The sequence below is a fragment of the Megascapheus bottae genome, chromosome 8, assembly GCF_031878675.1.
Source record: "Megascapheus bottae isolate mThoBot1 chromosome 8, mThoBot2.hap1, whole genome shotgun sequence".
Taxonomy (NCBI): domain Eukaryota; kingdom Metazoa; phylum Chordata; class Mammalia; order Rodentia; family Geomyidae; genus Megascapheus; species Megascapheus bottae.
This window is the reverse complement of record NC_143516.1, coordinates 27,958,861-27,973,127: the sequence shown is the minus strand read 5'-3', so window position 1 is coordinate 27,973,127 and position 14,267 is coordinate 27,958,861. Positions and strand designations below refer to the sequence as shown.

At 37.6% G+C, this 14,267-nt stretch overlaps 1 protein-coding gene across 1 annotated transcript in view; it reads left to right on the top strand.

The window, feature by feature from the left end:
• Rnf217 (ring finger protein 217) overlaps positions 1 to 14,267 on the top strand; it is a 116,108-nt gene that overhangs the window by 76,257 nt on the left and 25,584 nt on the right. Inside the window, exon 2 of the mRNA XM_090338188.1 lies at positions 5,432 to 5,665. Within this exon, the coding sequence (XP_090194314.1) occupies positions 5,432 to 5,665 (234 nt within the window). The remainder of the gene's footprint in view (positions 1 to 5,431; positions 5,666 to 14,267) is intronic.

Sequence of the window (14,267 nt, the reverse complement as noted above, 5' to 3'; positions counted from 1 at the left end):
TCCTTGACACCTGGACTTTATCTCATACCCCTCTGTTCCTCTCTTAATATGTCTTAGTCATTTAGTTCTGTATTGTAAACATAGGCAAATCGGGCATCTTTGCCTGCAGACGAGAGTTCTTGTATCCAACAGGGCTTGCCCGTTGTGTGCAGTTATCAACTCAAGCTGTCAGTCTCCCGAAAACACTTTTCCTGATAAATAGCTCCTTCATAACACTGGTTACCATCTGTCTTTATTTACTTGTCAAATATTTCCTCTACTAGAAGCCCAGTCTTTCCATCTCTTGTCATCTCTCCAGAATCAAGCACATTTTCTAACCCACATTCCACCAAAATCTGAGATGATATATTCAGTCATAGAATGTGGTATTTTGTTACATACAGAGTAAAAACACTGCTGGTTATAGTATGTCTAATGCTCGCAACTGCAGAGTGCAAAATATTCTAGACTTTTGAGATATTAAAATGTTTTTCTAAAACATGTCTTTGAATAAATGGAATATTTATCTTGTTGAATAAAAGAAAGTAGCTTACTTACTCAATATTCCTTGTTTGATAGTGATCTTTTGAGAAAATTATTCTGAAGAGATACACTTGTAGAAGCCAAGATTTTAGGTCATGACTAACACTGTATATGAAAAGGGAGGTTAGACTAATATGTATGAATAATTAAAAAAGATTATCTGAGTTGTTCAAACTGCTAATTATGGCTTACTAGCAATAATTTAAATTTTGAAGATAGAGATCTTGAGTGGGCCAAGAAATTTGATTTCTAAACAGACATTTCAAGAGAGTAATGTGCAATTTTCCTGGAATTAGATTCAGCCCTGTATTTTACACAGAGGGAAGACAGAAAAGATGGGAATATAAATGGATAGATGGCAGATATGGTAGCAGAGAGAGAACAGAATATGCATCTGATTGCTTCTTCTTTCAGTAAGATGTTTTATGAGGCCTTCGGTTTAGTATAGTAGGGAGGGATTTCAGAGACTTGAGAAAGAATAGAAACTATGGAATAAATACAAACCAAATGAAATTAAGAGAATATAAGATCCAATGGGGATGGAATGGGCTTGCTGACAGAGTTGAGGAATTTTGAAATAGCAAGATTCTTAGTGGGTGTTGGGTGGTGTCTTGGTGTGGTCAATAATGAGCATCCACTTCTGAAAAAGTAACAAGATATCTGATTCCTTCAGTTGCATTGGATTGTTTTAGTCCCTAACCTACATTCCAATTCCATGAGGCCTAAATGCTTCCATATCCCTAACAGGCTGAAACATTGCTGTGTCTATTGTTGCCAAGTATATAGTAAAATTTCCTCAAATGGTTGGTTGGGGCAGACTCAATTCCAACAGGAACCTGGGACTAGAAAACAAAAACATGCTAGACCCCAACAAAGCAGAACCTTTTAAAGTGACCTAAATAGGCCAAGTGAGTGGCGGACATAAAGAAATGATCTTTCATTTACTAAAAACTGAGCGGTGTCCCATTACGTTGACTTTATGTTCTGCTCTTCAGCAACGGTTCAATTTCATCTGTACAGCCTTGTCTTTACATGTTCACACTTTGGGGTCCGTTCTTATTGCTCATCATTAAACCCTTGCCTGAGGGTTGGATATGTACTTTTAGATTCATGTGTGTTCACTGTGTAAGTCAATATAGTTGAGGTGTGGTAGCAGGATGGTGTCCCTGCTTTAGAGTTCTCTGCTCTTTTGCCTCCCATCCTTTCCCCCAGTCAATTTCGTCTGTCTGCTGGCTACACTTGTGTTTGTCTAAGTCTTATATCATCTAAAGATCCCAACTGAAATTGCACTTTTCTGACAATTCTCTTCTGATCCTTCCAATCTGAGTTTACCAAAGTTTCCTTATCCTGACCCGCCACCCTGTGCCACCATCATTCCCTGTGGAGTGATCCTTTGGCCTATTACTCATAAGTACCTAACCAAGCCTTGTCACTTAACCTGTTTCCTGGCTCAGAATAAGATTTAGTGACTGTCAACAGAATTGTTAACAAGAGGAAATTTTATCTTTTTTAAATGTAGAAGCTATATGCTTCATCAAACTAGACTTAATACGTTGCATAAGAGTTTTGAATATATCTGGAAATTTCCTGAGGACCTATGACTTAAAGTCTAATGGAACTACTTATTATAAATCATAACGGGAAAGCCAGGCATGGTAGTGTATGTCTGTATTTCTATCACTCAGAAGACCGAGGTGAGGGATTCCTAGCTCATGGAAGCCTGGACCACACAGTGAGTGTGATGGTTGCTTGTCTAAATAAACATAAAACCCCAACATATAGTTGGACACGATAACAATACAAAATTGTAATGTGCAATAATAAAATCTGATTGTAACTATGATCAGACCTGTTGAAGTAAAAACAAAAGCATAAATATTTTAAAATTAACTTCATCATACCACATTTTATAAAATTATGTAGCATATATATATATATATATATATTTTTTTTTTTTGTCGGTTGTAGGGCTTGAACTCTGGGCTTGGGTGTTGTCCGTAAGCTCTTTAGCTCAAGGATACTGCCCTACCTCGCGAACCACAGTACCACTTCTGGTTTTCTAGTGGTTAATTGAAGATAAGAGTCTCATAGACTTTAGTGCCGGGCTGGCTTTGAACCTCGATCCTCAGATCTCAGCCTCCTGAGTAGCTAGGATTTCAGGCGTGAGCCACTGCACCCAGCTAGCAGTACATATATATATATATATATATATATATATATATATATATATGTATTTGACTATTTTTATTAAAGAATTTATTAACATTGATTTTTACATCATATTTCAAATGACATGTTTAACAAACAAGTGTTCAAGAAGGGAATCTATATACAATCACTGGCACTTAGTTTTTAGAACATAATCAAAATTAGGCTAAGGGTTTGTATATCATAGATACATATTAATTTATGAAATAAAACATTATATCTATAGTCATAGGTTTTTATGTCTATGTAGTTGTGTTTATATTTCCAATACCATGTCCATAGCATTGGGTATGCACATATTAAGGATATTATGTGCCTTCTGTTCCTTTGGTCTTGACTTGTCTCACTCAACATGAGCAGTTCATATTTTTGACAATAACTGACAAAGAGATTTACTCTTCTACTTTATTATATTATTACCATGTTACCTCATATTTGTGCCAGATGAACCCCAAAGTTGACAGATACCATGATCTTAGTTGAGATTGATTGTATTTTCTTCCCTTTGGAATGATATTTTTCTTCCCCGATCCTTGGAGCTTTCTCCTAGCCCTATCTGAGTCTTCATAGTGCACCTTGCTTGTTTCTGTGTCTGTGACTTAATTTATTCATTAGTTTGTTTTTGTGATTTCTTTGGGCAACACTGAGATTTGAACTTAAGGCATTAAGCTTGCTATTGAGACTCTCTTTCGTTTGAGACAGCCTTCTTTTGCTTTTGTTATTTTTCAGATATGCCCTTATTTTTATTTCTTTATTTTTGGAGATTAGCTTGAGACCACAATCCTTCTCCTCAGTCACAGATTTTTGTCACCATATCTTTGTTGAGATGAAGTCTTATTATTTGTCCAGGCTGACCTAGAACCAGCATACTCGGAGCCTCTGCCTCTAGAGTAGCTGGGATATCTGGTATGAGACATTATGCCCTTCCAATGGCAGATATATTTTGATTTCTTAGAACATCAGAATTACTCAACAAAAACCAGTTTAGAGTCTCTTGCCAAGTGAAGTTTTTAAAGCTTCTTTTTGCTACATTAGAAAAAACAAAGATTATTATGGCATGTGAATATAAAGAGTAATTGTTAACTACTCAAGAAAACATTCTAGTTCTTCTTTATTTCCAAAAAAAATCTATTTTCTTCGTCTTTTAAGTTTTGCTTTTGTTGTTGTTGTTTGAGTAGGGTGTAAATGGTTTATGCCTGTAATTCTAGCTTCTCTAAGGCCTGAGATCTTAGGACTGTGGTGTGAGGCCAATCCTGGGGCAGGGAAGTCCCACATACTCCTATCTCCAATTAACCACCATAAAGTAGAAGTTAGTTAACCACCATAAAGTGGAAGTAGAGCTGTGGCTCAAGTAGTAGAGCACTAGCCTTGAGCAAAAATACTTAGAGTCAGTATCCAGGCCCTGACTTCAAGCCTCATTTCTGGCACAGAACAATAAAAATAAAAGTTGTTTGTTTGTACCTTTTGTGCTTTAGCCATTTACTGTCATGTTTAATGTGCCCATAGCTACTGTCCAAATGCTAAAAGTAATGTTATAATATAATCTTCTCTAGTCCTCTAAGCTCTGCCATACCCGGAGTGAGTTAATTTTAAAGTTGCTTTAGTGTTCCTTGCCTTTTTTTTTTTTAACAACTTTATGTTTGGTTTAACTTACTTGTTTCCAAGAGTCTGTTGACACAGTAGCACAGTACTGTACTTCTTTGGCATGGAAGAGTCAGAGAGCACATCTGACTTGTAATGATGTCTAAACTACTAGATACAGAAATACCTTACAGAATTCCCTCTTTTTTTTCTTTTTAAAGTTGTAAAATGTGCCTAAAGTTTAAGGCTATTCTGTAGTAAGGCTAAAAATGTGAAATACCTTTCAGCTGGCACTACATCTGGATATTGCATCACCCTGCAGTTTGTGTTCAGCAATGCAAAAACTGTCATTTGAATGCTGCTTCACCCTGTGCACTCCAGAAGGGGAAGAGGGTAATTGATTTATTGGTTGATCCTGTGGGTTTAGGTTCATTTAAGTTCTCAATATAATGGTAAGAGAAGGTTCAAATATCATATGAATCATTTCAGAAACACAGTGATTGTGTGTCATACAGGTGTTTGAATGAGTACTATTCATTATGTTATCTTTAGTAAACTAAAAGGGTAGATTTAAAGAAACAAAGGATAAATTCAAATAAATATATGAACACATACACAGTGCCATCTTCGTAAGTGTACAACCAAATGGACTGAAGTATGGTAGATGCAGGGATACATTCCCATAGTGTACCTCTTTTGAACAATTAACTAAGGGTTTAACAAAATATATCAAGAACCTGAAATGTGTTTTGTCTGAGAATATGAGATTACTGGAAAGACCAGACAAATAGATAAAATGATGGGTGGAGATAGTCATAATACTCAATATATTCATGTGAAAACGGAACCAGGTAACCTAAGAGAATGGGTAGGGTTGGGACAAAATGGGGAGAGAGAGAGGAGTGATGGAAAGTGAGACACTGATCAAGATGCATTGCACTCACTAATATAATGAATTAAAACCCCTTTCTACAATCGCTTAATAATTTTAAACTAAAATTAAGAAAATGAACAGATAAACCTGTACTGTAGCCATGGAATGAGCAATTCTGTGTGCTAAAACTGAAAAAGAAATTTAATAACCAATGACCCTGTTTCTTCCATCTGCTTTTTCACTCAGGTACAACTTGGCCAAGTAGAAATCAAATGTCCCATCACAGAGTGTTTTGAATTCTTAGAAGAAACAACTGTGGTCTATCACTTAACCCATGAAGACTCAATCAAGTATAAATATTTCTTGGAACTTGGCCGTATTGATTCCAGCACCAAGCCATGTCCTCAGTGCAAGCACTTTACAACATTTAAGAAAAAAGGACACATCCCCACTCCTTCCAGATCTGAAAGCAAATACAAAGTAAGCATGCTCACCAACCTTGTGTGTTAAATGTCACATAATGGGCATAGTCAAGTTAGACTGACCTATGATGGACTACAAATGAGCTTCCTTTCCCTGTTGGAGCCTAAATGTTATGTTGGGAGAGACTGATGCTAAAAGAGCCCTCAAGGGTATTTTTCTTTGACTTCAATCCTGTTGTTGAAATTTTATCTAATAACCTAATTGTAAGTTTAAATTTTTAGCACTTATTACCATTACCAGGTACTAAATAAATACTTGGGAGTTTCTTTTCTTTTTTAAAATATGAGCCTGAATTTTTCAATATCTCTTGTGTAAATCTACTCTGCCTTTGTCTATAATAAGTAAAATATGAAATGATATGTATTCGTTAGCAAATTTAGAATGTCAGTATAAGCCTGGCACTAGCTAAGTTTAGGAGACACAAAAGCAAGGGTGACATCACCGTTGCTTTTTAAAATTTAAAGAAGGTGATAGTTTTCTATTCCTGGAACAATTACCTAAGATAATCACCTGACAAGGAGCAAAGGTTTATTTTGGTTTAATTCCATTTCGCAGGTCGCAGTTCATGGCTAGTTGATCCACTTGATTTGGACTTAAGGCAAAAGCCATGGCATAGAAAAACTGAAGCAAGAGAGAGGGAAACTTCTGGGTCCTCAAATTTCCTTCATCTCCATGCCCCCAGAAAGCTAACCACCTTCCTCTACTAGGATTCATCTCCAGGTTCCACCACCCTTGGGGCATGACTTTACTATATGGACCTTTGGGATCACTTACGACTCAAGCTATAGCAGATGGCGAGAGGGACATATGTTCTAAAATGACAATTTCATATAATTAGGAAAACCAAACAGCTCCCCTTACCCAAGGAGTCCCCCTCTACCTAGGGTACATGGAGTGTCTGGGGGACAGTTACAAAAGGAATGGGCTCTAGCAAAGAAGTCAGGAATGCTATGATCCAGGCAGCATAGTTCTCCAGAGAGACAAACAGGAGAACATTTTCAGGGTAAGGACGAGTAAGTGTTCAGACCCACAGGCTGAGGCCAGGAATGTTGGAAACAAGTGCTTCACAGACCAAGTGAGAAAAGAAGAAGGGAGAGGCAGTTGGGCAGATAGATAAATACTGGTCTTGTTGAGTCTTGTGCCCTGCACTTAGGAATTTGAGTTTAATTCTGAATGCATTCGAGAAAGATCATTGGCAGTTGTTCATGATGGAGGCTGTTCCAGAAGGGCAAGATCCAGTGCCAGCAAACCAAGGCAGTAACTGTGGGTTTGCAGTACAGACTTCACAGTACATTCCAATTACCCAGAGAGCTTGTAAGAAGGACAAGTACCCCTGGCCCATTACATAATTGTGTTGCAAGTTTCTGAGCCTCACTGGGTTACTAATAGACAGCAGAGTAGAGACATTTGCAGTCAATGAAGGAGAAAATGGATGAAGCTCTGGCAGTAGTTTGAGCCTTGTTATTGCAACAAATGGCAGGCGTTAGTGGTTCCAGAGGCTGCTTGGAGTCATTTCCATTTAAGGTTAAGTTTTCGCCCATGTTCTGCATTTTGGAAGCAGCAGTCACTGCATTATTCATCCTGTAGCTCTGAGGAGATGGTGGTTGAGCAACCACCATTGCTGTTGTAGTGATGAGCTACAGAATTGCTTAGTTAATCACAGCCCCCCTTAATGACTAATTTGTCTTTGAAAGTGCTTGACTCTCAGTGTTGATATTTTCCTTTCTGGTTTTTATGGTGTAACTGTCAGAAAAAAAAATCTTTTGTTAATCTTCTACAAAAGCTATCATTTTGAGATTACAAAATTGTGTAACCAAAATAGCCCCCTACAGTGATGTTGACTTAATAGAATACTTTGATTCGGTGCTATATATTTTTAGATTATTCCAAGTTGTTTTTTTTCCAGTTGTGTGCTACTGATATTATCTGGAAACTACTATTGTTCAAAAATTTGCTATTCTCTAACTATGGTACTTTGTTCTATATTTAATGTTTAGAACTGAGTGTACATAAGGTGAAGATATAGTATTGGAATTTGTGGTAATTAAGACCTGTGTGTATAATTGAATCAATTAATTAATTTTAAACTACTATTGTTCTTAAATTATTATTATTAAATAGGTGTAATTTAAATGTCAATTATAGCACAATTCGAAGGGTAAACCCTTGTTCCATGCAAAATAATGTTGTGAAAAACATAAATTATCACAGCGTATATGTATTGAGAGAGAAATATGGAAAATGGAAAAAATGGGATGAATGGACCAAGATCATAAATATAAGACACTCAAATGTTTACTTTTGAAGAGCACAGGAGAAAAAAATGGCTTTTGTAGAACATGACAAGCTCGTAGTATAGGCTCAACAAACTGGAAGTTATGATAGCTGTTATCTTTGTTGTGATAGGGAGGCAGAATCAGCAACCCTGGGCACTAAGAAGGCAGTATGGAGTCAAAAAGAATAGACATGGACTGGGAGGTAGATGGTGGGAATAAAGGCCTGATAAACTAAAAAAACAAAATAATGTTTCTAAAAGAACAGTTAAAATCCTCATGGGTGGGTAAAGAACAGGAATTTTAATGTGTGTTCATCATTTTTAAGGTCACTGCAAAAAACCGTACCCCAAATTTATAAGTAGTAGAGATTCACTTCTTTTTTTGGTTTGCTTTCTTGTTCCAGTGCTGAAGTTTGAATGCAGGGTCTTGAGCTGTAGCTCATCTTTTTCTGCTCAAAGAGCCCCACCTCCACTACTGGCTTTTTGGTGGATCATTGGAGATAAGAGCCCCGCACACTTTCCCGTCCTGGCAAGCTTCTGACCTCGATCTTCAGATTTTTGCCTTGTGGTAGTTAGGATTACAGGTATGAGTCACGGGCGCCCAGGGAAGGCATTTATTTTATCTCATAGCTTCTGAGATTTCATTCTATGGTTGGCTAGCTCTCTTGCCTTCATGGCAGACATGATGGCAGAAATATCATGGAGCAAAGCTGCCTACTTCATGGAGGCTGGGAAGCAAAGGCAGGGCGTTGTTCCTAGGGATCCCAGCATCCCTTCACAGACACATCTTCAGGGACCAACTTCTTTCCAGCTCCACATCTTGTAGGTTCCACCATTTTCCAGTCCACAGAGAACACCTCAGACCCAAACTGTCACGAAATATGGAAAGAAACTGCTGTGTCCACTCCAACATCAACAAAAGTACCACTGAATGTGGGGATGATTATTTTTTCGCAGGAAACATTCATAACTCCTGTTTTATGTAGTATACTTTTCGAGGGGTGATTAAAACAGTTCCCTAAGCGATGATTTTTAAACTGTTTTCAGTATAATGTTTGTGTAGCACCGCTAATCATTGAACCCCAAGCTGTACACTAATTAACATGACGTGATTTAGAGGCTTCCCCTGTGTGGATGTGACAGGCAGGGAGCACGCTGACGTGGACACTTGAGTAAACCCGGGGGCATTTGGCTCACAGGTTAACACTCTCAACAGCCACTGAGTTTTAATTCTGTGGTATGGGCATTTTGTATTCTGCTGTTTTCCCCAATAAACAAACCTATTTCCAATTTATTATACTGTACTTTATTGTAAGTTTAAGGGCAGTGAATTCAAGTACTCTAACATAACCAGTTATATTATAAGGCAATAGAAACAAACAGCAAAGACATTACTACTAATGTCTAACACTTCCAAGTCACTTGTCTTTATAATATTGCTTAGACCCTTCAGCGGGTTTTATGTCTATTGATAAATCCACTGTTAGGTTTATTTCACTAACACTGTTGTGAGTCATCAAGTTATCTTGATATGAGTTATTTTGCTCTCCGAGCATTTATTCTGGTTTTCACACTTGGTCCAGAGTACTTAAGATCATGGATTAAAATAGTTTGAAAAAGGATACAGCCATTTTACAGCTAAGCAAATGCTTCTCATATGAAACTGAGATCTGAATTACCACATATGAGGGTTTTATTTGTATGTCTTTATATAAAGAGCATTTTTTTTCTTTTTCTATTTTCTGCAGATAGAAAAAGGATAAACAGAGCTGCTATCTGGGAGCTCATGCCTGTAATCTTAGAACATTACTGTTCAGAAAATTCTGAGGCTTCTCCAAAAATCAGCAAAAGGCAGGGCTGCATGTACAGCTCACGTAGCAGAATGCCAGCCAGGCAAACAAGTTGAGCAACTGACAGGCTTTGATAATGGAGGAAAAAAACCCATCAATAAGCAGTAATCAGAATTTATAGGTGATCATTAATCCTTCCACACCCTCACTTAGCAAAGTTCTAGTAAAAATTTAAATAGAGCTTTTCATTATGTGCTGAACATCATCAAATACATATGAGATTGAACAAGTATACTCCTGAATTGGGAGATTTATAGAGACAGCCTTGCCTCTGCTCAAATAGGTTTACTTTTTCATTTGTAACATTTCAGCCTTCTTCACTCTGCAATACATACCATGTAATAAGTTTTATCATCCCATTTCCTTAATAGTGACTACAGCTTTCCAGTTTGAAACCTGATTTCTAGCTTCAGTATTTCCTATAAATGATTAATGCCACACTAACTGGCTATCAGTGGTAAGCAAGTAGGGAAATAAAATGTTGAAGTTGTGACTTTAGTCTGCTCATGTGAGGCCTACAGACATACCACCCATACCTAAAGTTTTTCTCCATAGCAATTAACATCTGGGATTTTGTTTTATATTTAAGTGGTTATTTGCTTAGTCTCTAATTGGTCTCTAGATTCAGCTTGGTTTCATTGAAAGCATTGTATCCTGTAGAGTAGGCATTCAAAATACTTTTGCTGGAGGAACTAGTACATGGCCAATGCACAGATAATATGTACTGAAATAAATATAGGTGAAAGTACCGAGAGTATTGAAGGAGAAAAACAGGAAAGATTGAGAAAGCCCCAAGAAGTTGTTTATGAAGAAAAGGTGGGTCCCATCCATGACCAAACTGGATTTAAATTCTCAGCTTGTCAACACCATTTCTGTAACTTTAAGTACAGTTTGTAATCGAGGGATAATAATAGTACCATGTGGTAAGAGTATAGTAAGAACAAATAAGATCACTAAATGCTTAGAACTGTGACTGACATATATACTATCTGATATGATTGTGGTTGTTATACTTATTAGGCTAGGGAGGTAACCCTGGGTATTGAAAAAGGGATGAGGATTCAAAAAGAATAGAGATGGAATCAAAGATTACATGAAAGATGGATGTTAAAGTAAATAGATGTATCTGGAGGAAGAGCAGCAAGTGGAAAGTTACCTGTGTTTGGAATATAGTTTTTGGCTTTGTTTGTTTGTTTTGGCAGAGCTGGCATTTGAACTCAGAGCCTCTGCAATGCCTTTTTAATTTTTTTTTTTTAGGTTAGATCACAAACTTTTGTTCACACCAGTCTAAGATCACGATCTCCTAGTGCCATTTCCTGAGTACCTAGAACTACAGGAGTGAAAGCTTATACGTAGATTGTAGTTTGTTTTGGTTTGCTTGTTGTTTCTAATGTTTGGATTTTGTGTATGACCAGGGTTTGAATTCAAGGCCTGACATAGTTAGGCAAGTACTCTACCATTTTAATTATTCCTCTAACTCTCTACTTGGTTATTGCTGTTTTGTCTTTGTTCCGGTCCTGGGGCTTTACCTCAGAGATAGTACTCTGTCCCTGAGCATTTTTTGCTCAAAGCTAGTGCTCTACCACCTGAGCCATTGCTCTGCTTCCAGTTTTTTTTGAGTGTTAGTTATTGGAAGTAATAGTCTCATGTACTTTCCTATTGAGGCTGACTTTGAACCATGATCCTCACAGCTTCTGGAGCAGCAAGGGTTACAGATGTGAGCCACTGGCATCTGGCGTTCACTTGATATTTAAAATTAAGTCTTGCTATTTTTTTTGTCATGGTTGGCCTGAAACCTCTTATCTGTGCACCCTGAGTCCCTAGGATTTGACATTTATTGGTAGTGTTATATTTGGAGACCCTTTAGAACATATGGGTAATGTCCAGAAAACATGTTTTGGGGGTTGATCTGGGAGAAGTCTTCAGTATTACAGATAGGGGGGTGGGGCCAGGATTTATTACTGATGAGATAAAAGTGAAGACTATGTTTGAGCAGGTAAAAGACATATGAGTTGCTTGTTGTTCTTCATGCAGAAAAAAGGGAGAAAGGAGAAGCCTGCTGTGGATTACAAGCAGTTATTTGCCTCAGGAGTTTAGCACAGTTCTCATGCCAAGTATAAACTCAGCAGTGAGCCTTCTTGCACAGGAGACAGTACTCAAATGGTAGAGCACTTCCAAGGTCAATAGTCTGGGTCCAGTTCCCAGTATCACAAAAAAAAGGGGAGGAGGAGAAGGAGGAGGAGGAGGAGGAGGAGGAGGAGAGGGAAGAAAAGGAAGAGAAGAAGAAGGAGGAGGAGGAGAAGAAGAAGAGGAAAAGGAAATAAGCCTTCTTTTCATTCTTGTTTAGAGAGTTGAAGTTTATATACATATCACCATAGGGAACATGTTCAAGTCAGTTCTCTATTTTTTTTTTTTTTTTTGTCAATCCTGGGCTTGAGCTCAGGGCCTGAGCACTGTCCTTTCTCAAGGCTTGAGCTCTACCACTGAGCCTCAGAACTACTTCCTGCTTTTTTCTATGTTTGTGGTACCAAGGAATTGAACCTGGGTCTTTGTGCATGCTAGGCAAGCACTCTACCACTACCAAACTCCTGGCCCTCAAGTCAGCTCTCTGTATGATTTGCCTGGGGCAAAATTAATAATCCTTTCTCTTCCTATGATACTTTACACAGTGGCACTCTGGTTCATCATAAGGTAGCAGAATAAAAGCCAGGAAAATGTCCTTAGAGAAACTGCATTTTTTCACATTATAGCTTCAGCATTCTCTTCTCCTAAGCCCTCTGGATAGCAATCACATTTTATAAAGCCATACAAATACATTATGTCCTTGTATGGTGAAGGAATTTTTTTGCAAGGGCTTATGGAACACCATTGAGTCAATAGGTCATTTCTAATTGGTATATGTTAAAATTTGCTTAAGATTCTTTTGGGTAGAAATAATTTAAGAATTTTTTACTCCAAAATGCAGACATGTTTAAAGCTTTACCATGAATGTGTAATTGGTATCCCCCTTCTCTCCTGGCTCTCCCTGACAATACCACACTAATTGAGAGGCAGACTGAATCAGCACCACAAGGTCAGCTTAGCTTATGACATACACTGATTCCTCTTGGGACTCATACATCACCCATGGCAGCAACTGGTAGAAAACAAGTACAGTTTCTCAAATGATTGTCACTGACACAGATTTATGAGGGAAATAAAAGTGGTTTGAAGGAGCTGGTTACGCAAAATATGGGTCATATTTATTGTCTATGATGTGTGAGCATCTCTCCATTTACGAATGAGGTACTTTGCTAAAACTTTTAGTTTGCTTTCCTGGTCCACCAACCAGCCATAATATTTGTATTTGTAATACAGTTTATTGATATTATAAAAGTGAGATACAGAGGGGTTACAGTTGCATAAGTCATATGAATGCATTTGTTTTTTAACTATGTCATAATATGTTTTAGACTACAGAATTGGCCTTCACTTCCATCTGACCCTTAAAAAAAAGCTAAGCTAAGGAAATATTCATAACAATCAAGAACTGACCTTACCATAAATTGATTTTCAGTAATATACTCCATCTGGTTATTTATCCATGGATTTTTAGCACAAGAAGCAATTCAAGAATCATTTCTCTCCCATGGCCAGCTTGATAGGGAGATCAGTTAGCTAAGTCTGAAATAACAAGTTAGGACTGTATATTTTTTTAATCTGTCATATTATATATACTCTTTTTATATCTACCCTTTTGTTTGTCTATTGTGGGGCTTGAATTTAGGGCCTGGGCTCGGTCCCTGAGCCTCTTTATGCTCAAGGCTAGTGCTCTACCACTTGAGTCACAGTACCACTTCCAGTTTTTGAGTGGTTGATTGAAGGTAAGAATCTCACCGGGATTGTTCTGCCCTGGCCAGCTTTGAACTGCAATTCTCAGATCTCAGCTTCCTGAATAGCAAGGATTACAGTTGTGAGCCACCATAGCCTGGCTTATATATTTATAGGAAAACTTAGTGGAGCTGTCCATAGCCAGTTAGCTGTTCAGACTCTGATTGGGTACTACCATTGCTAAAACCTTTGTACCTATAAAATCGTTTCTTGTTTATCTATTTTTAAAAAAATCTAGTAGAAAAAAATGTTCTCTCACTTGCTTGCTCACTCACTCGCTCTTATGCATACATATGCACTCTTTCACTTACTAGTTTCAGTATACAATGTAATTCAGTGACTTTTCTGCTGTTTTATGTACATCTCTCTTGTGAGATATTAGCCTTCTTATGTTTTAGGTTCAGAGAGATGTCCTCTGTTATAACAGGATGATGACATGCTTTTCTGACTTGGAGTTGGGGACCACATAAATTGAGGCAGAATTACCTAGTACTCTTTTATATGTATTAGTGAAGAAGTAAGTCCTCAGACAATAGGGAATTACTTTCTGGATTTAGAGGGAGAGCCTGTAAAGCCTTTAAAGTATTTCCAGGTGGACTGGTAG